The 25,533-nt window shown below is 33.0% G+C and overlaps 4 protein-coding genes across 5 annotated transcripts; all 4 read left to right on the plus strand.

The window, feature by feature from the left end:
- Nucleotides 1–3,497: 3,497 nt before the first annotated feature.
- On the plus strand, nucleotides 3,498–8,275 carry LOC114178692 (NEDD8-activating enzyme E1 catalytic subunit). 2 transcript variants are annotated; one of them, XR_003603365.1, is made up of 10 exons: nucleotides 3,498–3,715; nucleotides 3,819–3,982; nucleotides 4,098–4,300; nucleotides 4,696–4,928; nucleotides 4,997–5,059; nucleotides 5,151–5,207; nucleotides 5,412–5,533; nucleotides 5,604–5,721; nucleotides 6,882–7,265; nucleotides 7,980–8,275. XR_003603365.1 is itself a non-coding variant. In XM_028064745.1 (9 exons), the coding sequence occupies exons 1-9, from the start codon at nucleotides 3,623–3,625 to the stop codon at nucleotides 7,167–7,169; spliced, it is 1,341 nt and encodes a 446-aa protein (XP_027920546.1). In that variant the 5' UTR covers nucleotides 3,498–3,622; the 3' UTR covers nucleotides 7,170–7,425. The 2 variants fall into 2 exon arrangements, 1 of the variants encoding a protein (XP_027920546.1); XM_028064745.1 differs by lacking the exon at nucleotides 7,980–8,275 and having other exon boundaries at nucleotides 6,882–7,425.
- Nucleotides 8,276–10,429: 2,154 nt separating this feature from the next.
- On the plus strand, nucleotides 10,430–11,343 carry LOC114177148. Its single transcript, XM_028062403.1, has 2 exons — nucleotides 10,430–10,648; nucleotides 10,746–11,343. Exons 1-2 carry the CDS (start codon nucleotides 10,520–10,522, stop codon nucleotides 11,013–11,015), a joined length of 399 nt encoding a protein of 132 aa, XP_027918204.1. The 5' UTR covers nucleotides 10,430–10,519; the 3' UTR covers nucleotides 11,016–11,343.
- Nucleotides 11,344–16,966: 5,623 nt separating this feature from the next.
- Nucleotides 16,967–18,544, plus strand: LOC114177271 (NADPH-dependent aldehyde reductase 1, chloroplastic-like). The gene is made up of 4 exons (XM_028062546.1): nucleotides 16,967–17,346; nucleotides 17,415–17,791; nucleotides 17,891–18,249; nucleotides 18,334–18,544. The coding sequence occupies exons 1-4, from the start codon at nucleotides 16,990–16,992 to the stop codon at nucleotides 18,354–18,356; spliced, it is 1,116 nt and encodes a 371-aa protein (XP_027918347.1). The 5' UTR covers nucleotides 16,967–16,989; the 3' UTR covers nucleotides 18,357–18,544.
- Nucleotides 18,545–20,582: 2,038 nt separating this feature from the next.
- On the plus strand, nucleotides 20,583–24,890 carry LOC114178808 (protein root UVB sensitive 6). Its single transcript, XM_028064908.1, has 13 exons — nucleotides 20,583–21,140; nucleotides 21,220–21,318; nucleotides 21,398–21,511; nucleotides 21,594–21,665; nucleotides 21,768–21,878; nucleotides 21,956–22,075; nucleotides 22,574–22,675; nucleotides 22,766–22,838; nucleotides 23,006–23,086; nucleotides 23,176–23,240; nucleotides 23,348–23,449; nucleotides 23,543–23,722; nucleotides 24,211–24,890. The coding sequence occupies exons 1-13, from the start codon at nucleotides 20,844–20,846 to the stop codon at nucleotides 24,277–24,279; spliced, it is 1,485 nt and encodes a 494-aa protein (XP_027920709.1). The 5' UTR covers nucleotides 20,583–20,843; the 3' UTR covers nucleotides 24,280–24,890.
- The last annotated feature ends 643 nt before the right edge of the window (nucleotides 24,891–25,533 follow it).

A 25,533-nucleotide genomic window follows, 5' to 3' on the forward strand; every position in this document is an offset into this window, starting at 1 on the left:
AATTAAAGAGAGACAATTATCTGATCCTAAGTTGCAGAAGACCATGGAATTGCTTGGCACTGAGAAGGCCAAGGACTTCGTCGTAGGGAGTGATGGGGTGTTAAGGTTCAGAGGCAGGGTCTGCATACCTGAGGACCTGGAGGTAAAGGGCATGATTCTCGAAGAGGGGCACAAAAGTCGTTTTAGCATGCATCCAGGCATGACTAAAATGTACAATGATCTGAAGGAATCTTTCTGGTGGTCAGGAATGAAGTCAGATGTCGCTCAGTATGTGTCGTCTTGCTTGACCTGTCAAAAGGCTAAAGCAGAACACCAGAGGCCTGGGGGGATGCTACAGCAGTTAGAGATTCCGGAATGGAAATGGGATAGCATAGCTATGGATTTTGTTACCCATTTGCCACGGACGGTGAAGGGCCATGATGCCATATGGGTGGTAGTAGACCGTCTAACCAAAAGTGCCCATTTTCTAGCAGTGAACCTGAGGATGTCCATGACAAGGTTGGCACAGTTATATATCAGCGAGATTGTGAGGCTCCATGGAGTGCCGTCGAGCATAATTTCTGATAGAGATCCCCGTTTCACCTCCCGCTTCTGGCAGGCGTTGCAGAGTGCTATGGGCAGCAGACTATCCATGAGCTCGGCTTACCATCCCCAGACGGACGGCCAGTCAGAGAGGACGATACAGTCTCTTGAGGACCTTTTGCGGACGTGCGTACTGGATCATCTTGGTGCATGGGATGCGGTCCTGCCTTTGGTGGAGTTTACGTATAATAACAGTTTCCATGCAAGCATTGGCATGACGCCATATGAAGCTCTCTACGGCAGAAGGTGCAGAACTCCTTTGTGTTGGTACCAAGATGGAGAGTCTGTGATGGTAGGGCCAGAGTTACTAAGACAAACCACTGAGAAGGTCAAGTTGATACAAGAAAGGATGTAGGCGTCTCAAAGCAGACAAAAATCCTATGCCGATCAGAGAAGGAGACCCTTGGAGTTTGCTGTGGGAGATCACGTTTTCTTGAGGATTACCCCGACCACCAGTGTAGGAAGGGCTATTCGCTCAAGGAAGCTATCTCCTAAGTTCATTGGTCCATATCAGATTCTGAGGAGGATTGGACCAGTGGCTTATGAAATCGCCTTGCCCCCTCAGCTATCCAACCTTCATTCTGTTTTCCATGTCTCTCAACTCAGGAAGTATGTGGCTGACCCCTCACATGTGCTTGAGGCAGAAGATCTGCAGATTAGAGGAGATCTTTCAGTGGGAGTACAACCTGTTAGTCTCGGTGGTAGCCAGACAAGGCAGCGAAAGGGAAGGTCCATCAGTCTAGTTCAGGTTATCTGGGACAAGAGAACTGGTGATTTCACTTGGAAACTTGAGGAAGATGTGAAGAAGTCCTATCCGCACCTTTTCTCTGGTGAGTTTTAATTTTCGGGACGAAAATTTTGTTGTTGGGGAGATTGTCAGGACCCACTAATTTCCCTCTTTATACACACCCTTCTTCCCCAACTTCTCTCACAGAACCACCAACACCTCTCTGCTCTTCCCTCTCTCTGAACAGCCACCCCGTCTCACTCTCAAGCAAAACTCAGTTTCTTTTCCCTTTTCTAATCACTTCCCCTCTGTTACAGCTGCTGAAGACCCAGAATTTAGGAGAAGAACTCCTCCTCTAGCTAAGTCCTCCTCCCCTTCCGGTAAGTCAAATCCAGTTTTTCTTGATTCTCTTCAATTCTAGAATTTTGGAGTTTGATATCTACCAAGACCAAATTAGAGTCTTGTACTCACCCTGAATTTTCGAATTTCAGCCCCCTTAGGTTGAAAATTTGAGGTACCCTTGTGCTAGAGCCTCACTTGTGGTGTTTTGTTAAAAGGTAAGGGAAGCTAACCAATACCTTGTTCATTGAGCTGTAAATTATGTTTTGTATGAGATTGGTATGCTGTATTGACTTCTTGAAAGGCTTGTGTGTGTGTATGATCATGTTAGCTTCGAATTTGTGTTCTTGCATGTGAAAACAGTGAGATGATCTGTTATTTTCGCCTAGGCGGGCGAGTCTCGCCTAAGCGAGACTATCAGAAAGGCTCACCTCTGGAACTAAGCGAAATCTCGCCTAGGCGAGCTGGAGTCGCTTAAGCGAGACATACTCTCGCCTAAGCGAGCCAGTTTAGCCTGAGCGAGAGTTCGCTCAGTTTTAATCTTTGCTCCTGTTTGATGTCTCGCCTAGGCGAGGTAGCCTCGCCTAAGCGAGATAGCTTCTCGCCTGGGCTAGATTACCTAGCTTAAGCGAGATTCACTGCAGTGGAGCACACCAACTTCTGTTTTAATGGAAAAACTACATGTTTTACTATGATTCTATGCAAGGAAGCTTTCGTGTGTTGATAAGTTATTAATTTTTATATTGTGTAATGAGATTTGAAGGGTATGAGTATGTGGTGTGATGGTTGGAATGGAATTTCAAGGGAAATTCATGTGAAATGTTAGAGTGTAAGGACGTGTGGAATCCTAAATTGGTTGGTATCCTGAAACTCCAATAATCATTCACGCTCAAATAGAGTAGAATAGATTATGTCGTGAGGAGTAGTAGGAGGTCCTAGTCTTTGGATTGATCTGGTCCTAGACGCGAAGGGGACTTACCCTGGGAACGGTCGGGTGATAACCCCTTGTGTCCAGACTCTGCAGAGTCTGGGAACCGTTGCAGGTGCAAGCCACCAAGAGCTCCAATGTCGCTTACACAATCCGGATATCGAGTCTAGAATTTTAAATTACTAATCTATGTGTTGTGAGTGATGTACATGATATCTTGCATTATCTTTCTTTTCTTTCAGTTGGCTTACCCTTTCTTTTGTTCATGTGGTTTTGCGCTCGCGGTTTCTCCTTGCTATGATCGCCTACTGTTGGTGTGAGCAGAGCCTAGCCCAGGTGATGATGCCCCCTCCAGAGCAGGAACTGACCTCTCTTACCTATAGCTGTAGTAGTTTTGAACCAGGCTTTTGAGGAGTCTTAGCTTGGCAAGTTGTTAGGCCCCCTTCTTATACTTTTGGATGACTGTACCAAACACTTATACCATATATATATATATATATATATATATATATATATATTTATATATATATATATATATAAAACTGCTAACTCTACTATCTGCTATGATTGATCACGAACTAATGTTTTGTTTGATAGTGTGAAAGACTATTAAATGGGATGTTACAGACTATCCACATTTTTCTGAATTAGAATAATTCTTTTAATAAAAGTACAACATTATCATTATTAAATAATTTAACACGATAGCAAGTTAAAATTTTAATTAATTCATATAAAAATATTTAAATATTGTTAGCAATACTTATTACTTGCCTAAAACCCTTTAGTTGTTGCGAAACATTCACGATTGTCAAAATTTTCAGAGTTATGATCATTTGATATAAATTTCAACAATTTAAAAATAATTTTATCCGAAATAAATAAAATCCATGACCAACATGTATGCATTCATTGATAAAAGTGGTAGCTTAAAATTGAAGCTGAAAAAAAAAAGGAAAAGGGAAAACTGTGAAATTAGAAAATCTGAGACGCGGGTGCCGGTGAAGAGAGCGTAGAAGGTAGCGAGTGAAGCATCTTCAGCTCCAATGGCGGATACCTTGAGTCGATCCAGAGACCTCGACAAGCTCCTTCTCCGCCCTGGCAATCTTGTCGGTCCCAGGTTCGAACCTGGCGCCGAGGTACTGTTGTTGTTACTGTTCCTATTCCAATTCCTATTCCTATTCACATTACTATCTCTCTATAGGGTTTGGTTTTTGTTCCCTTATGTTTTTTCTGTTGCAGTTGCGAGATGACCTTCAGGCCTTCGCCAAAGTGTTGGTGGTAGGGGCAGGTGGTTTGGGTTGCGAATTGTTGAAGGATTTAGCCCTCACTGGTTTCCGAAACCTTGAGGTCATTGATATGGATCGCATAGAGGTTACTAATCTCAACCGCCAATTCTTGTTCAGGTTAACTTCACGCCTTTCTTTTAAATCCTCATTTTTCACTGGTCTAATAATCCCATTAGTTTTGGTTTGGTATTTCATTTCTGCAGTTTCTTTTGTTCACTTGCTTTGCTTGTAGACTTGAAGATGTTGGCAAACCCAAAGCCGAGGTAGCTGCCAAGCGGGTCATGGAGAGAATCAGTGGCGTGCAAATTGTGCCGCATTTTTGCAGGATTGAGGACAAGGAAATTGAATTTTACAACGATTTTAGCATTATTGCCCTTGGTCTTGATTCTGTTGAGGCACGCAGCTATATCAATACTGTTGCCTGTAGTTTTCTAGGTGTGTTTTGTTTCCTGTACCTTTCACTTAAACTGCTTGGGATTTTTGAATTATAGTCGCAGTCGTGCTTTTGTACTTTTCCTTAATATTACTGGAAATCATGGACAAATAACCACCATTGTGGTTGCATTGTAGTGACAGACACCCAATAAACCTTGATTTTGTGGCAAAGAACGTGGTCATGGACCATCTTTTAAAACTTTGGATTTATATACATATATATTTATATATCCTCCTTCTCTTTTTTATTATTGAATTGTTTTCAAGCATTGGTTTTTCATTTTTCACTCTGACATCAGGTATAAGGTTATCCACAGCACTCTGACCTCAAGTATAAGGTTTTCAGTTTGCTTATTCTAATTTTCAGTTTCTTTTCTTTTTGCTGATAATGCTAGAGTACGATTCTGATGATAATCCACGAGAAGAGACTATCAAACCTATGGTGGATGGTGGGACTGAAGGTTTCAAGGGCCATGCTAGGGTTATCTTGCCTGGGATCACACCTTGCTTCGAGTGTACAATCTGGCTTTTTCCACCTCAAGTAAAGTTTCCTTTGTGCACCCTGGCGGAAACCCCTAGGACTGCTGCCCACTGTATTGAATATGCTCACTTGATTAAGTGGGATGAGGTAAATCATTGTTCACTCTTTCTCTTACTTTTCAATGTCCATTATTTCATCCAGAATTTAATGTATAGGTTCATGGTGGAGTGGCTTTTGATCCAGATAACCCTGAGCATATGAAATGGGTTTATGACGAGGTAACCACTATTTCTTAGTCAGTTTCTTGACAGATTAATGTGCATTTTTGGCCCATTAATCAGTAGAACTATAATTATTTACGTTTTACAGGCTGTAAAGAGGGCTGAACTTTTTGGCATTCCTGGAGTTACTTATTCTTTTACACAGGTATGTGGATGGTTAAGTTTGATAGTTAATCCATAGAAAATTCTGAGTTTTTGTGTGGTGTGTATAGTTTTGTACTTTGGTTTTCTCTGAATGATAAATTCCTATGAATTGTTTGATGTTTATCTTGTTTATTGTGTTTTCCCTGGTGATACCGGCCATATTCTTCATTTATCCATTTTCACTAAGAATTAATTATTTTAACAGGGTGTTGTGAAGAACATCATTCCAGCTATTGCTTCAACAAATGCTATTATATCAGCTGCATGTGCACTAGAAACATTAAAGATTGCAACAGAGTGCAGCAAAACTTTGTCGAATTATTTAACGTATGGCCGTTTTCTTATCAATGTTTGCCTTCTGGCCGTAAATATTATTGATTGGCTAATACCTCTGTAGGTATAATGGATCACAAGGCCTCCATACCGAAGTGGCAGAATTTGAAAGGGACAAGGATTGTCTTGTGTGTGGTCCTGGTATACGTATTGAACTGGACACTTCAATCACATTGCAAAAGGTTATTTTTCAATTATCAAATCCTCAAGTTTTTTATATAGACACATATGTCTGAGTTAAGATCCGTTTGCATCATTGTAAGTCTTTTAGACTTATACCCAATCCCAACCATTAATATCAAATCTGATGGTTCAAATCAATTTAAGTTAGTTAGGGAAAAGAGTTTTAAGGAAATTGAAATTGATGCAATACGAAAGAGACTACCACGTGACTTACACCTGGTGTAAACAGATCTTAACCCTGTATATTTGTGTGTGTGTGTGTGTATGTATTTATATATTTCAGAGTGACTCTTCTGAAACATTTGCTAACGTGAGAATGATTGTACCACCAAACTTTAGACTTACACCTGGTGTAACACTACCACCATGATCGTTGCTATCACCACCATCATGACTATCATCGTTGCTTCTGCTACGACAACATTGATAGTGACATCGCTCATGGTGATGGGAGCAACAAATGTCACCGTAGTAGTGGTGATGATAGTGATGGTGGCAAGGGGTAATGTTTATGGTCGTGAATCTTTAGAGATTTTATGGCAGCAAGATGTTTGAATTTGTATTTTTAAGTATTTTAATCTTCACCGCCTACTATATTTAATCTTTATCCGATATTTGTGATTAGTTCTTCTCAGTAGAGCCAGTTCTTGTGTGTGTGTGTGTGTACATATTTACTGTTTATCTATGCAGCGAATGTCAATTCCTTCTGTTGTAGTTGTTACCTCATCATAATTTAAAGCCAAATCTAGAATGTTTCAGTGTTAGTTTATTTTCAACCCCTGTTCACATCTTCCTTTCCCTTTATTTTTTTCCTTATTGATGTCTGTAGAAGAAATTGTTAGAATGTTGAACATTTAGAAGGATTTAGAAAGCATTAATCTTTGGAAAGTCCGTCCTTTTACTGGCAAGACCGGCCTTGTTTATTTCATGGAATACTCCTTCATTATGAAAGGTGAAATAATGTTTTTGCAATCTATTAAATGTTCTTGACTCCAAATCAGTGAAATTAGTACAATAAACAGCTACTGTACTCATGATGTATATGTATTTTTCAACAAGTGAACTGCTTAGTTATTTCTGTTATTAAGCAACTCATATCTTAATGAAACTTTAGCATATTCCTTTCTGTCGCGTTTTCTAATCAAATTGTGGTTAACAGTTCATGGATCTTTTGGAAGAACATCCTAAGTTGAGGTTATCAAAAGCTAGTATTACACATCGAGGAAAGAATCTGTACATGCAAGCTCCCCCTGTATTGGAAGAAATGACTCGATCAAACCTGAGTCTATCTCTTTTTAACCTCATGGGTAAACTGCCCAAGGATGTCGTGCATGTGAATGGTATGACAATCAAGAACGACCAAAAGTTCTCTTGTTTGAGAAAATTACGTGTTGTTTTCAAGGGAGTCGATGGGGTTACGGATATGGATACAGCTGGAGGAGCATAACCTACGCCATCGTAAAATGTGTTGGTGCTTGGAGTTTTTAGGCTCTATTAGGATAATTAATGTTAGATATCTCAGATTGTTTCCAACATTGAACAGGTACGATTTTACAGTTTCTACCCTGTCAGTTTTTCATAGATAAGCAGTCAATAACACTTGATGCAGGGGATTCCACAGGGTGACGAATTTTGCAATTCCATTTTATCTTATGCACAGTTAGACTATATATGATGAAATTAAGTTGCTTTAATGTTTCCAAGTGCCCGTATTTCATCTCTGAAATTCTGAAGTTGGTCTTAAAATATCTTGATGGAGATGAACTGTAGATTTATTTTGTGGTAGAGAAATGTCCTCACAAGTATAATTTGGCAACAAATGGTTGAGAGTTTTGAAGATTCTGGTATCTAGTTATTATTAATATTTACTAAAGTGAAGGTAAGGTGCCAATTTTGGATTGAATTTAGAATTGTTCAGCTTACGGACGGGAGAAATGTGTAAATAGAAACCATTAAACTAATAGCTTTGTACATTAGGGGGAATATCTTCCCGGCAGGCTAAAATTCAGGGTATCTTCACAGATCTCTTGTTTGTTTTGTGTTTGAAAATATTCACTACCAAGTCATACATTACAACTAACAGTAAAAGTGGCAACTTCCATTGTTTGAGTTTTTGAGAAGTAAATATAATACTTGGAATGATTTATCTTTCTTTGGAGTGTTTGGTTATTTGTTTTTCAATGGCTAATGATTACATGTCAATAGTTTTAGTGTCAGATTATTTAGCTAGAAATTCATTACCAGGTTGTGATTGCAGATTCCGTGCAAGACATTGAAGTCAACAGTCGAATATATAATTTTTGAAGAACAGTGCAAGCTACACTTTATATTATTGGTTAAAATTTATTGAATATCACAAAACCACGAGTGAAACTTATTTAATAAGATTATAGATCCACTAAATTGTGATTTGCAATAAATTTCAGTAGTTGAAAAGTATTCGACTGTCTGAAGGTGTATTATTAGCACACTTTTCAACGTATGAATATTAACATGGAGTATAGTATTATGTATAATTTTATGAAGTGTCTGTATCAATATATAAAAAAAATGAGTAGAAGATCTTGTCATCTGTTGGTAAGAATAGGACGAAAAGGATAGCGACCATACATAACTCAAGTGTATAGAATAAATCTACCGAAGGTATTATTATACTGATAAAAAAACGCTCACACACACACACACATATATATATATATATATATATATATATATATATATATATATATATATATATATATATATATATATATAAATTATGCAATTTTGTCAGATATCTATTTATATCAAATGAGTAGTATGATCTTAATAAATTTAAAAGAAATATATATTAATTTTTATATAATTATTCAATCATATCTCCACCTAAAAGTTAACCAGAGTATAGGTGTATAGGTATAGAAGAAAAGTTTACAAGCTAAAAAATAATTATTGTATGAACTAAAACAAACGTCTATGGCTTGGTTTGAGAAATTCTGTGAAGAATTTTGAAAATAAGCAAAGTAATTCAAATCACACTTTATTTATATAAAATGCAAAGAAGGGAAGGTAAATAGTCTTAACGGTATATGTTGGTAATATGATTTTATCTTGAGTGATCCTTGCGAAATAAAAGTTAATATTTAATTACTGTATTTGAGAAGGACTTTGGAGAAGTTAAATATTTTTCGAGATTGAAGTAACAATATCAAGACAAGAGATTATTTCTCACAACAAAAATAAGTATTAGACATTTTAATTGAAGTTGTTATCTTAACTCTAGCATGTTACCTTCAATTTTTCTATTCATTTCATTAATTTGTATTTTTTATTTATTTTAATCATCAAAATGTTTTATTTATTTTATTACAATTAAAATGATTTTATATAAAATAAGTTAGTTTTACTAATTTTATATTTTTATCTATACTTTATACATAAAAACTAAAATAAAATTTATTAATCAAAATAATTTTCATTTTAAATAAAAAAATGTCGTCATAGAAAAGTTGTCATGTCATTAATACCAAATCAAGAAAAAGTTTGTTTAAGATTTTAAAAAAACTATTCTGAGACGAAATAGTTTAGTGGTTAATGTTTCATAAATAAAGAAGAAGAAAAAAACAGAAATCAATTGCATTTGTTTACAGTGAGAAAAATTACCTATTAAAAATAGGTAATTATTATTTTAAAAAGAAAGTACTTTAATAACTTTTTATTATAATTTGGTTATTTTTACCATTTTTAGCGTCTAATTATTTTAATAAAAAGCCTGTTTAACAAAATTATAAAGGCCAATAAAATTAATTAAACTTAAATACAATACCACAACTATAATTACTATTGCTTTGATTTGTGAATCCTTCAGAACTTCTACGATTGCGACGCCAGCAAAGTATAAACTACGAATAGGCGAAAAAGAAAAAGAAAACAGAGAAACACTATAGCTGTTACGTAAACAACACTCACATGGACCAAAGAATAATGCTTCTTCTTCCACATAATCAGGAACCACATTTTCTTCGGTCGAGGGTAAAGAAAATAATTCACATTATTCAAGTGAGTTGCCTCTACCTTTCCGAAACCAGATTCAGAGGAAAAAAAGAAAACTGTCAAAAATTAAAAGACAGTTAGGGTAATGAACTGAATAAACTATAATGACGATGAAGATTATTCATTGAAACTTGAAGATAAATCGTGATTGGAAGAGAGTTAAAAGGGGGTTTGGTGAAGTGCAAGTGTGTGAAGAAATTGACGAGCGAGTGTGACGCTTTATATAATTGATTAATGATAGGAGGCATTATCGTTGTTGTTAAGAAGAAAAAGGTATTTGGGTGGAAATGCAAGTTGTGAAAGATGAAGATCTAGTGACAGTAACATGCAGGGTGTGTCTCGGTGGTTTAATCTTGACCAAGAGCAGCAACCGCTAGAAAGAAGATAGAAAATGGATAAGAAGGATTTTGGGACAAGAATTGATTGTTTACTGAGCCATGAATGTTTGGTTTTTGGGATATGGTATGGCATGAGAGTGGACCATTCTCAACCATTGGTGTATCTTTGGGATCATGAATCTGAATCTCATGGATTCAACAGTTGTTTCCTGCTGTTCCTCATCCCAACTGGATAATATCACAACACACTTCCATCATTCTAGTGGGCTGCTTTTGTGGGCCTCAGACAGATTGGCCAACTCTCCCCCATGGCCCACCAACCCACATGCCCATCCCTTCTTCCATTCCATCCCCCTCTCTATCTATTAAACCCTTCCCAACACACACACACATCAAACTTTCTTGATACTAAATTCTTTTCATTCTTATGGAGGTTGCTCTGGAACTAGAAGATGACCTCTTTTTTGCAGACTTGAGCAAGCAGATTTCTCTTCTCATTATGGATGAAGAAGATGAACACCCTCTTGCTTCCTCTCCTCAAGAACACCACTTTCAGGTTTTTTTCACTTTAATCTTGGATAAATTTATCTCCTTTCATGCTCGTTTATCGAGAAAAACCCCACAAAATCTTAAATTTTGTTCTTTTATTTCAGACTTATTATTCTTCTGGGTCATTCTATCCCCCTCCACAATCTGGTATTCTGTATGAGCATGATTTGAGAAGACAGAGCAAAGGGACAGGGGTGTTTATCCCTCAATCCACACAACCTAGAAGGAAGCACAGAAAAGGAAGATCAAGCTCAAACGCAAAACATAAAAAGCAGACACCAGATATGGCTGCTCAAGTTGTTCCTATAAAAAAAACACTGTCAAATCCGAAAATGGTTGAGGATATGTATATGTCTTCCCAGAAAACTGCATAAGTTGAATTAATTCTTTAGTCTTTAGGCAATAATTGTATGGTTGTGTAGTTTGAAGAAACCATGTGCAGGTCAATATATGTGTTGACAGTGATGCCAGTAGAAGAATTGTATATACAGCGGAGATTGCAGAATCTTCCTTATGAATTAGTTTTTGCGGGGTTAGTTGAAGTTTGAAGTGAAGTTCTAAAAGTAGGTACAAGAAGAGAGTGTTATAATATGAATATTTGGCAGTTTAGCCAAAGGTGTTGTAACCTTCACGGTGTGCACAAGCATGATTTGTTGCTATGATGTTATCTAGTTTGATGAATCTATCCTTTTTATTTTACCATTTCTGTCCAATTTTCATTTTGTTTAACTGTGTCTATGAGTCACTACTTGTTATGTAGAACCGAGGTGTGTCTGCTAACATGGCAATGATTCAAAAAAAAAAAAAACATAGAACCAAACGTTAGTTTTGCTCATGACAGATATTTTCTGTTTCTTTGTAACGATAGAGCAACAGTACTAATTTTCAACAAAAGTTCAATAAAATGATTTTTGCAAAGGTTTTCAAACCACCAATGTCTGTAAGGCAACTGGCTGGTGCAAAATATATATATATATATATATATATATATATATATATATATATATATATATATATATATATATATATATATATATATAATTGTGTAACTTTTATTAAAAATTATATCCTCATGAATTTTGTAAAATAATTTTGTTGATTAATTTAATCATTTCTATATCATTTCACAATTATTTGTTTCAAATTTTATTAATACTTAAGACATTTAAATTATTTGTATTCTAATATAATTTAATCTACATGGATCACATCAATTTAAATCCATGTAAATAATGTATTAAGTTTAAATATTTACTTGAAAAAAGCTTCTACTTTAATGATAAGTTTTAAAAAAATTAATTACTCTAAGAAGTTTATCATTCCATAATTTTATTTAAAACTTAATTTTTATCAATTCAACCTTGATTTATAAAATACATATCGTCTAGGCTATGTGTAGTAAATTTTATAAAAAATAACAATAATATAATTAAAAATATGAAATTATGTATGTTTTAATATACGTTCAAGAAAAATAAGGTTTTGTCTTTATTTAGGTTTAATTATCATTTTGGTCCCCTAATTTGTTGAGTTGGTTCATTTTGGTCCCTTATTATGTTTTGGTTCTGGTCCTCTAATTCTTTAAAAGGTTCAATTTGATCCCTGCCGTTAAGTCAACTTTAATACCGTACATGCCACATGTCATTTTGTGGAATTTTAATTTTTTAAAAAAATATTAAACTGTCACGTGTCACCTTATGATTGTGACACGTGTCAATTTGAGATTTTTTTATTTAAAAAATGTACTGCCACGTGGCAGGTCACGATTGTGCCACGTGTCAAGCTAACATTCGTTATTTTCAATTTAGTCTCTCTATTTACAATTTTGATTCAATTTAGTCCTCCAATTTTTTAAAATGATTCAATTTTGTTCTTTCCAATTTGAGACCAAATTAATAATTAAGCTTAATTACAATTTATATATTCATGTTAAAATAATTTTTTACCATTTATACATCAAATCACTCCCTAAATACTCATGTTATTTAATTTCTTACATTTTTCACTTGTAATTTTTTACACTTGAAATTTTCTATACATGTAAAAAAATAATAATTTGAATAGTTAGATGGAGTAATTTAATCTATAAATATAATAAAAATTATTTTAATATGTATCTATAAGTTGTAATTAGCTTAATTACTAATTTGGTATCAAATTAAAGAGGACAAAATTTAATCATTTTAAAAAATTAGGGGACTAAATTGATCAAAATTATAAATATAGGGATTAAATTGAAAACAACCAATATTAGCTTGACACGTGGCACAATCGTGACCTGCCACGTGGCAGTGCATTTTTTAAATAAAAAAATATCAAATTGACACGTGTCACAACAATAAGGTGACATGTGGCAGTTTAATTTTTTAATTTTTTTTAAATGAAAAAAAAGTGAAAATTTACAAAATGACACGTGGCACGTACGAAGACGGCGTTAAAGTTGACTTAATGGCAGGGACCAAATTGAACATTTTAAAGAATTAGAGGACCAAATTGAACCAAAAAATAATAAAAGGACCAAAATGAACCAACCCAATAAATTAGGGAACCAAAATGATTTCCAAATTATATAATATATATATATATATATATATATATATATATATATATATATAATAATAATAATAATAATAATGATATTCCTATACAAAACTTAATTGGTATCGGGTGATTAATATAAAACATCAATTATGGAAAAAATTATATAAATATTATTTACATATACATTGTAAATATTATTGTTATTTTGGTAAATTTAAAAATATTAAAATTATTTATTTAAATTATTTTAAGAGGAGCATGATTGAGAGGAGTTACTAAATAATAAAAAAAAAAACTCAATTTAATCCAATTAATTTGATTAGGTAATTTGATGAAAGTAAGACTCTCTGCATCCTAATCAAACAATGTATAAATATATGACTAAGATATATGAACGACTTGAAAGCATTAAAAAACTACATTAATGTGAAACTTAAACTTATGTTTGGATTTTTAAGCATTTTTTTTGTGTAAGTTCCTTTACATTAACACTTTTTCTTTAAGTGAAAATATTTTAAATCATGAGTACTCCTATTTATATTCTCAAGGAGAAATAACTAAAACATGAGCTTAATTCATACATAAGAAATTAATACCTTTTTCAAATCAAAAATTTTAAGAGATGAACTTATGAGTCTTTATTATTATATGGTGTTCAACTTTTTTACATATACTCAATATAAAATTTAGATTTATAATTATATATATTTTAACACAGAATATATTCAACCATGTTGGAGTGTAGAGGAAGGTGTAAGTTGTACATAAATTTGCCGACCTTTGATTCAAGAGTTTGGTAGAAAATTAAATGTGTAAACATTAATACTATTAATTTCATTTTATAGGAAGTGTTTTATTAAGTCACATGGCAAGACTTATTCATTTGATTTTATTTTCTCCAAGTAATATGTAGTTGATAATACGTTGAACGTACCATTATATGTATTTTGTAATGTTACACAAAATTATCATTTTTATGGAACTCGTTTTCATGAATTGAGCCATTATGTTGATTATTTCACATTCTTATTTCCTTTCCGTGATTTTGTGACTAATATTTATACGTTCTTTTGTCATGTCTCTTTTCTAACATTGATATTAATTTAATAAATAAATAGGAATCGGTCGACAAAGGTTAAATTACTGCATTCCTTGATAATTAAAAAAAAAAAAAAACTGTTGTGAAATATTTGAGAAGAACTATTGTCCAATTTATAGAAGAACATCAATATTAATCAAACGTTTAAACACTGGCGGATCTTCTCATGCACTGGGGTGTCGTGATCCCTGAATTTTTGAAATTTTTTTAATTTATATATTAGAAACTTTTAAAGTTTTTAAAAAAAATTAAATTATATATAATGTATATTTGAAATTAATAAAATTTAAATTAGGTCTTTTTATTTTTTATAAAACATAACATTTAATGGTAATAAACAATAAAACATAAAATTAAATATAATAAAAAATAAAACTTTTGAAAAGATGTCTCAAAACATCTATTCAAAAACGGGTATCAATCTGACACATCTGAACGAAATTGGGTACCATCTGACTAATTAAACATATATTGTACTTATCTTCCACTTTCATATGTTTATTTTAATTTCTGACAAAAAAATAAAAGTTGAATATCTACTTGTTTAATAGTTAATATTTTTATTATTATTTTTATTTCATGAACATTTATATATTATTTTTATGAATATAAAAGAAAAAACTATGTATTATGTGTTTTTTCATAACTAGTTTTTAAGTGTGATTGACTTATCATAGATTTTTATTTTAAAAGTTAAGTTTATGAATTTTTTATTAGATTATGATAAATTATTTTTTAATCTTATTTTTAAAAAAGTACATTAATGAAGAATAAAAAATAGATTCACTTTTTAAAAGTGATAAAAAATAAGCTACTTGTGAAGGTGAATTTATTGTCGATAATATGATTATTTATATAATTCAATTATTGATGAGTTCAATAATTTGAAAGAAGGAAGGATAATCTTCTATATATGTATTATGTGTTTTTTCATAACTGAATTTGTATTGTAACTGAATTGTGATAAATTTTTCTTTTAAAAACTATATTTCTGAATTTTTTATTAGATTTTCATAAATTATTTTTTAATCTTAAACAATTTAAAAAATAAAATAAGTATATTGACGAATAATAAAAAATAGATTCATTATTTAAAAGTGACAGAAGAGAAGTTACATGTGAAAATTGCTGACAATATTTACATTATTCAATTATTGATGAGTTAAAAGATAGGAAAGAACGAAGGAAAATCCTCTAAATATGTATTATGTGTTTTTTCATAATCGATTTTTAATTGTGAGTGAATTATCATAGTTTTTTATTTCAAAATAAGTCTCTGAAATTTTTATTAGATTATGATAAGTTATTTTTTAATCTTAAATTATTTAAAGAAAGTATATTGATGAAGAATAAAGAATAAGTTCATTTTTTTAAGTGATAAATTAAACTATTTATCATAATAATTTTGTTAGATTATGATAAATTATTTTTTAATCTTAGATTATTTAAAAAACAGTATATTGATGAAGAATAAAGTTATTTTTTTAAGTGATAAAAGGGAAGCTACCTGTTAAAATGAATTTATTGCAAAAAATATGGTTATTTTTATGATTAAATTATTGATGAGTTCAAGAGTATGAAAGAACTAAGGACAATCATGTAGAAATGTTTCATTTCTGTTTGTAGTTTTAGATATACTAAATTGTGTACTAATATTTAAGGTTAAATATATTTTTAGTCTCTTAATTTTCACTGAAAATTAAAATCAGTTCCTTTTCGAAACTTAAGTCCAATTTAGTTCCCCAACTTTAGAATTGCATGAATTTAGTCATTTTAATTAAATTTTATTAACTTTATTTAACGTTTCAAACTCATATCAAGATAGAATAGGAGTTGTTTACACAGTTTGACACATCTTCATTACAACATTAGCTAAGAAATCATTATGAAACACCTTTCAAACGTCAAATAAACTTAAACATATTTGATTAAAAGAGTTCTAAAGTTAACAAACTAAATTGGACCAAAATTTCAAAGAGAGACTAATTTTAATTTTTACTAAAATTTAAAATTTAAAAAACAAAAAGATATTTAATTCTATTATTTATTATATCAGTGATAATAACTAAATATATAAATTTTGAATATATTAAAATCATCATTTGTGTGACAAAGAGTGTGTACAGATTGAAAAAGAAGTTCTTGCAAAAGTATTTCCATATGAATAAATAGAATATGTGTTTAGGAAAAAAATGTAATTATGGTTTGATTAATTGCCTTGAGTGAGACCACCTGCCATAAACAATAATGAGTTCATTTTAAAGAATTAAATAGTGAAAATTTAATAAAAAATTTAGTGTAAGTTTTCAAAATAACAGTTTTCACCGATGAAAACGAAGATTATAGTTGGAGAAATGCATATAATGTCATTCAAGCTTATGACTATAAAAATAACATGCAACCTGTGATGTTTCCTGATTAGAACACTTTAAAGACATATGCTAATACATTTAATAACTTTAATTATAATTTAACTATTAAGTTTCGATAACTTTCTTTTCTTTTACAATTTTAAGTGTTGTTTTTAAAATGGTTTTTAATTTTTATATTTTTTCATTTTTAATGTTCTAAAACCATTTAAAAAAACCTATCTCATATTATAAAAAAAATTATCAAAATTTAAAATTTAATAACGATATATAAAAGTAATAACGCTCATTGTTTAACATACATATGGTTCTAAACTTTGGTGATGATATCAATCGGACATGCTTCTAAACTTCACCGCTTGCGGAGTGATAGCAGTGCCGATAAATGACACCTCACCTGCCACCTATTTCTTCCTTTCAGACATTACTCATCCCTACCAAATACACGTCGCCTCCTCACAACAACACGTAAATTCATTCTACCTATTTCAAAACCAACTATATAAAACTCATTGTTCAATACACATATACTTCAACCCCACCAATTTTCCTTCAATAATTCTTTCCAATTCACCAAAAATGGACACATCCAAGTTCCCACCTCAGACCCAGAAAACTCAGCCCGGAAAAGAACATGTAATGAATCCACTTCCACAAACCATACACGCAGACTACAACCCCGCCAATAAACTTAAGGTACAGGCACCATAATTTATCAAACATGTTATATATGTTTTAGTTTCTCATAGTGTAAACATATACAGGGAAAGGTGGCGCTGGTGACAGGAGGTGACTCGGGAATTGGCAGAGCGGTTTGTGTGTGTTTCGCGAAAGAGGGTGCAACTGTGGCTTTCACATACGTAAAGGGGCATGAGGACAGGGATAAAGATGACACTCTGAAGATGCTGCTAGAAGCTAAAACAGGTGGTGCAGATGATCCATTGGCAATAGCGGCGGATATTGGCTTTGATGAGAATTGCAAGCAGGTGGTGGAGCTAGTGGTCAAGGAATATGGACGCATTGATGTTCTAGTCAACAATGCAGCCGAGCAGCATTTAACAAACTCTGTAGAGGAAATCACACAGCAGCAGATCGAAAGAGTCTTCGCCACCAATATCTTTTCACACTTCTTTTTGGTCAAGTACTACACAAAGAAACACAACTTTTGACCCCATCATATATATATATATATATGCTGAGTCTAGTTAATGAGTGCGTGTGTGTGTGTTTTTTTGTATAGACATGCTCTGAAGCACATGAAGGAAGGGAGTTCCATCATCAACTCTACTTCGGTTAACGCGTACAATGGGAATCCAGAAGCGTTGGACTACACTGCTACCAAGGGAGCCATTGTTGCCTTCACGAGAGGTCTTTCTCAGCAGGTGACGAACAGGGGAATCAGGGTTAATGCTGTTGCACCTGGCCCAGTTTGGACGCCGATACAACCTGCTACAAAGTCTGGTGAATTGGTTCAGAAGTTGGGGTGTGAGTTGCCAATGAAGCGTGCGGCTCAGCCTAGTGAGATTGCACCGTGTTATCTGTTCTTGGCCACTCATCAGGACTCTTCCTACTTTACTGGTCAAGTTCTCCATCCAAATGGTGCGTCACTTACCCTCTTTATCCCTTTTACTGTAACCACTGTGTTGTTCATAGTTTGCTTACACATTCTCTGGTTTCTTGCAGGTGGAGAGATCGTCAATGCTTAATGTAGCAGCTTTTGTGCCTTCATCTATTTACTATTCAACTGGTGTTTCTGTGTTACACAGAAACAGAAACACTGTTATGTTTGGATGTAGTAGCATTTGCCTTCATATATGAACAAATAAGGGTGCTGATACTTTCACCCCACAAAAATAAAATTAATTTAAAATCATAATATATATTATTATTAGAATGAATTTTCAATAAGACAAAAAAAAAAAAAACAAAAAACAAAACTTTACGTCAATTATTTGTGCTCCTTTCGGTTAGTTCTGTGTATTAAAAAATATCACAATTCTATATCATATTATATTTATTTAAAGAAAATTAAATCTATGCGCAGTAGAAATAAAATATCTGATAATTTATTATATATAATAGTAATAGTTTTATAGTTTTATATATACAAATAAAACCCGCTATCATATTCCAGGAAAAAAATATTTATTAATAATTTTTTTATATACAGAATGGAAAATAATATGACAGATTTTAAATTACTTATTCAAAGAAGAAAGTGAGAATCACATTCTTACTTTATAAAATGAGATTTAAATATTAAATTTGAATATCACGTCAAACGATCCGTCTAGAATTAGAATAGTCGCGATAAACAGACAAACATCTCCATTGAATACATAAACTTATATTTTTACAGAAGTGGTCATACATACGTATATTCCATTTTTCATTTTCTTACATATATATTCCATTTTTCATTTTTTACAAGATTATCGGTCATACAATATATATTCCTTTTTTTTACGAGATTTATCTCTCTCACACACACACACATATATATATATATATATATATATATATATATATATATATATATATATATATATATATATATATATATATATTTTACACCTCCACAATAAAACTATATTTTTATTTTAAATATAAAATAATTAAATGAAAAAGTAAAAATATTAGTTTTTTATTAGATGATAAATATGATTAGAAAAATTAAGAGGTATATATTTTCTTTACTATAATATCCATCCAGCACTATTTTAATAATATTTTTGTTTTAAAATATAAATAAACTAGAATAAATCAACTAAAAGGATAAAACAAGTATTACTATTTTTTTATTAGGATAGGAAAATTGCTACTAATACGTGACAAACCTCGAGCAGCTTCTACTACTAACACGAGGAAACCTCGAGCAACTTCTCTTCTACTTTATATAAAATAATTAAATATATATTTTTAAAATTATTTTTAAAAATTGTATTTCGTCCATTTTTTTTTATTAAAGTCATGCATCATCTCAGTAAATAAAACAACATTACTTTCACAAAATATAATTAGACTATATAGATATTTATCCTAATAGTAACTAAAGAAAGTGAACATCATTTATTCATTCAGTGTTCTTATTCTTTCACGTTTTAGTCTTTGACTTCTCAAAATTTCTTAATTTTGTTTAAAATTCTAATGATGATATCCTTAGCTTTATTTCTACCCTTACTAGTCTTATAATTTAAGTGAGAGTATGTATCACATTAAGTGAAAATAAAATAGGAAAAAAAAAGTTAAGATAATAAAGAAGACTCCAAAAAAAAATAATTATTACCTTTAGAATTTTTATTAAAACGTTTTCTGAATAGTCTTCTGTCAAAAAAATTATAAATTTACAATGTCATTGAATGTCTCATCATTAGTTATCATCCATTGAGCAATTCTTATACTCTCACATATGCGGTCTTATTATTTTGTTAAATTTCATCTTATTATTAATAAATGGTTCAATTTATTCTTATTGAAACGATTCAATTTACTCGTGATGTCTATATTGACTTCAACCAGTGATTTTAACTAGCATTGATTGCTTTAAACTGTTGATAATCAATGGCCACTCCTTTTAGTGGTATTGAAATCAACGGAGACTAACAAAGTTAAGTCACTTTACACGTACAAAATTGCAATGATTTTAAAAATCAAGGGACCAAGTGGATCCATTTTTTCATAAATGGATAAAATTCAACAAAACAATTAAACAAAAAGAAGGTAATTAAGCGTAATAACAATTAATAATAGAAAGAAATAGAAAATTGAAAAGTATTTTATGAAATGTGAAATTAGAAAAAAAGATGAGAGAAGAATTAAATGTAATTGGATAGAGAGAAGGTGGGAGGGAAGTGAGGTGACCCACCTAAAGTAAAGTTGCGGCCTTGATTTGGCGGTGGGACAGCTGTTAGAACAAAGCATAGCGAAGAAAATAAAAAAATGTGGTTCTCATTTTTCAACCGTCACCACTTAACCCTTCATCAATCTCATCTCATTTCTTTTCCATCCCATGAAAATGACGAGGACGATGAGAAGGAGCATGCCATGCGGCGTTAGGGTTGGTAATACTCATTCTTATTCTCACCTCATTCCATTCGCAATTTTTATCCCATTTCGATGAAAACTATGCTCCCTCACTTCTCACTACACAAATCCACTCTATAAATCACAATCTATCGATCCCATCTCAATTCATGGCTCCAAACCCAATGAAGATGAACACCAAGCAATCTGCGAATTCGAGTACGACCAGCATAGCAGCATCCGCAGCGGCTTCGTCCCAGGAGATTCTCGTCCGCGAAACGCTGCGTATCAGCGCCAATTTGGCCTCCGCCCCTCTCCTCCAAACGCCCTCCTCCCTCACCATGATCTGCTGCGAGGAAATCGATGGCCGTCGATGGAAGTACGTCGCCGAGACCGATGCCTCCGGTCATTTCAAGAAGAATTCCTTTCGCCCTCTCTCCCTGCAGACTCCCCAGGCCCCTCTCGACGTATTTTCTCTTCTCTTTTTTCTTTCTCTCTCTCATAAACCCTCATTCCTCGATTCATTCTCTCACCATCACGATGCAGGAAGTTCTCGCTTTCGTTAGATCCTATGTTGTTCCCGAGGGTTTCCCCGACAGCGTTACTCCCTCCTACGTCCCCTACATGACATGGAGGGCTCTTAAGGTATTACTATTCCCGTCTTCCTCTACCAATGCACAATCGTTCGATGCTTTCCTAATTTCTAACCCTTTTTTCCTTGCAGCACTTTTTTGGTGGAGCAATGGGCGTTTTCACCACTCAGACCCTCTTGAGTTCAGTTGGTGTTTCCAGAAACAGGGCTACTCCTGGGGCTGTCGCCATCAACTGGATTCTCAAGGTAACAATTACCATAGCAATCATTCTCAGCTTCACTCGCTATTGTTTGGCTGAATGTGAACATAAATAAATAATGCACGTAGGACGGTGCTGGTCGTGTGGGGAAGATGCTGTTTGCTCGCCAAGGAAAGAAATTTGATTATGACCTCAAACAGGTAATTAATCATTAGCTTCCTTGCTTCTTCTGCTCAACCTCATCATATAAATTGGACCTACCCGAATTCCCACGATCTGCTGTCTGAAATATTGTGTTACAGCTGCGGTTTGCAGGTGATCTTCTGATGGAGTTGGGTGCTGGAGTTGAACTGGCAACTTCTGTTGTGCCGCATCTGTTTCTACCTTTGGCTTGTGCTGCGAATGTAGTAAAGGTTTGTCGACTTCTTTGCGATCAGTGTTTCGCTTGTATGTGAGCTCTGCAGGCTTATTTGTTCGTTTCTGCTCTCAGAATGTTGCTGCTGTAACATCAACATCAACTCGGACGCCGATTTACAAAGCCTTTGCCAAAGGTGAAAACATAGGGGATGTCACTGCTAAAGGAGAATGTGTTGGCAATATTGCGGACCTGGTATGTTTCTGAACTTTCAGTAATTCTAATGTTGGCATACTTTTGTTGCAACATTGTTTGCAACAGTTTTTGCACACTTGGTTCACCTGGTACTCGGGTTCGTCCTTTTCTTTGCCATCTTATCAATCAACTTCGTTCTTGCATGGGTTCATGACCATTACATGTTTTGAAAATGATGACTTCTGAAGTGATTCCTTTGATTTGATATTTAATAGCATACAATATTTAATATTGCACGACATATTTACTTTTTGGCGGCAGTTGTGTTGAAGATCCTAGATCAATTAAAATATCACCAAATTATAATTATAAGCCAGTGTAAATCTCGTATTAAAATATGATTTTTGTAGGACTGAATTAAGTTTAAATTTAATTTCTTAAAGTCATATTAGAGACTGTTTACCTCTTTGAACTGTGTCATTATAATTGAAAAATCCAGGGTTGATGATGTTTGTGAGAAATTGTTTACCACTAGGAATCTATTTTTTCAATTTGCAGTTAGGAACTGGTTTGAGCATACTGATTGCCAAAAGGAATCCGTCGCTTGTCACCACATTTTCCCTCCTTTCATGTGGATATATCCTTAGCTCTTATAGAGAGGTTTGTCTTTTGTGTATGCTATGATGATGCCTATCTATCTGTACTTCCAATCTGGTGCTTGTGTGTATCTAATGTTTAATGCATTAATAGGTTAAATCTGTTGTTTTGCACACACTCAACAGTGCAAGATTCAGTGTGGCAGTAGAATCCTTCCTCAAGACAGGTATCATTGCATTGATGTATCTGTTTAAAATTATCAAACAGTCAATCCATGCTACTCTTATTGATCAGGCTGTTCTTTCTTTTATAGGAAATTTAATTTATATAATCACTAGATGCAATTCCACTTGAAGCCTTGTTCACATTTCAACTAAAATTAATCTATTTCAGGACGAGTTCCCACTTTGCAGGAGGGCAATATGAATGAGAACATATTCAGTTTTCCATGGAGAGATAGGCCTGTTGTCCTTGGTATATCAATAGGCTAAAAGATTTTTACCTGCAATCATTTTTGGGTGAAAAATTAAAACTGAACTCTTCTGTTTTAACCGTCTTTATAGGATCAAGAGTCAAGGAAGCATTCCAAGACCCTAGTGCATATATTGCCATAGAGCCCTTGTTTGATGTAAGCCTTTTTGAGAACTTGAGGTTTTCCATCTCTTTCTTAAATTACTGGTTGATTGATGTTGCTATGTAATATATGTAACTTATGTTCTCTTAAATTGGTAACAGAGGGAGAAATATATTGTTACGTATAATCCCTTGAAGCACAAGGTTTATGCTGTGCTCAAGGATCAGGCAAAGTCAGATGACATTCTGAAAGCAGCATTCCACGTGAGATATATGGCTTTCTTATAAATTTGACAGAACAGATTGGAAATTTTTAATTTGAAAAGTACTTGAGACTTAAATAACCTTGTTTTGTAGGCTCATGTGCTCTTCAGTTTGTTAAATTCAAATGAAAGTAAGGCCTCATCTTTGAAGGAAAATGGGGATCTTAACTCAAACATGACACACACAATTACTGATATTGAGGCTTGTATGGCTGATACTTGCAAGATTGTGACAAATTCTTATGGTCTTTTCAAGAATAAAGCTAAGGAGCAGGTAATGAAGCAAATGTATTTATCTGTTGGTTCTGCATCCTATATTGTTTTACTATAGTATTTTTTGGCATGGCTTTGAATGTTGTCTTTGACAAGTAATTGTTGGCTATTGTGGTGTTGAATTTTTGACACGTGGAATGCCTTATGTTTGTTGAATGCAATCCTTGTCAAATGATTTCATCCCTTTCTTGGAGATAGGGTAGGAAGAGGTTGCTAGTTTTAAACTCATGTTTCTGATTGAGTACTTGGCTTCTTGGATGATGCCCTGTGATGGGTAACCAAACCTTGAATATTCAGTTGTTTTAAGTAATTCTCAGGATAGAATAATTATTTTTTATATATATGTAAAGATATTAACATTTTAATGTAGTTTATTTCCATCTTCATGAGGGAGTATAATGCTGTATTTATACTGTAGTTATAACTCGAGATTTATAAATGTTGCAAGTCATTGCAAATGTCAAAATCATATAATTTCTTTCCTTGCAGGGTTGGACAATGTCAGAATCACTTCTAAATCCTGGTCGAGCTAGGTTGTATCCAGCTGATAATAGATGATATTCTCTTATTCTCTCTGCTGCTGGGTTGAGTGCCAAAGTTCTTGGGACTGCTTTCAATGTGAAATGGGTCTGGCAATTGAAGCTTAAAATAACCACCGTGCAACCAAAACATGCAATGCTTGTGGAATCGTAGCATCCTTGACCCTCTTAAAAGCCAAATGAACTTTTTGCGGATGTTCTGCGTGGATGACCTTTAACATGAATATAGTTATGGCAGTATTAGCATGACTGCATACGACCACGGAAAGTACCAATGCTCGTTTCTTTTAGTCGGTCGAAATATACAAATTTGTGACTCTGTTCTTTCTATTTTCTTAGATTTGTTCTTTATTCTTTTTGCAGCGGGCATGATTCTGTAGTATAAGTTTTCAATTTCAATTTTGCAGCTAAGTTCAAGAACTTGTTGCTCAGTACAATTTTCATGTTGCATTCTTTTAGTTTTATTTGTGCAAAATGTCTGATTAAGCTAGGTCCGAAGTATTTGTATCCTGTAAATTTTTTCCTCGAAGCAGGAAGCATAAGGAATCATAGTGTGTTTGGACTAGAGTTTATAAGCTTGATTTTAAAGGTAAAAACTTCGATGTTTGTATGAACTTCATGTGTTATTGATGTACCGAATCAAAGATTTGGTGTTTCTTATTTAATGAATACTATGTTTGAACCCAAACTAATTAATTTATCTTGATTAATCAAGTTTTTAAAAAATTTAAAACTAAATTAATAGAATTACTTTGGTTATCAGTTTTATTTTAATTCTAACAAACTTGATGACCCGGTCCTTAGTTTTTAAATTTATATTTATATGTATTTTAAATTTTAGTATTTTTTTTTTGTCTTTCTTGCTGATTCACTGATGCTAGTAACATTTTCAATACTCTGTAATATATTCTTACGAGCTTTATATTTTTAGATCGGTTGTGTTGAGTGATAATAGAATGTATTGTGTTGATTGACAATAGAATGTATTGAAAAGAGTAAGAAAGTATGTTGGAAATATTTATGTTTTCATTCATTTTGATTGCTACGGTTTTGTCGCGTTTTTAAATATAATACTTTTGCTCCGAGTGAATAAAGAAATAAAGATATTTGTATCTTGACAAGTACTGTAGCATATAAAAAAACATTAAATTCATTGTTCATTGTTCCAATTTGTATTATGATGATAATGTTTTGAGGTGACGACGTGAGTGAGGTGGTATTCCGCTCAATCATGCTCATCTTTTCATCCAATTAGAGCATGCATGATTTCTTT

Source organism: Vigna unguiculata, chromosome 3 (genome assembly GCF_004118075.2).
Source record: "Vigna unguiculata cultivar IT97K-499-35 chromosome 3, ASM411807v1, whole genome shotgun sequence".
Lineage (NCBI taxonomy): Eukaryota > Viridiplantae > Streptophyta > Magnoliopsida > Fabales > Fabaceae > Vigna > Vigna unguiculata.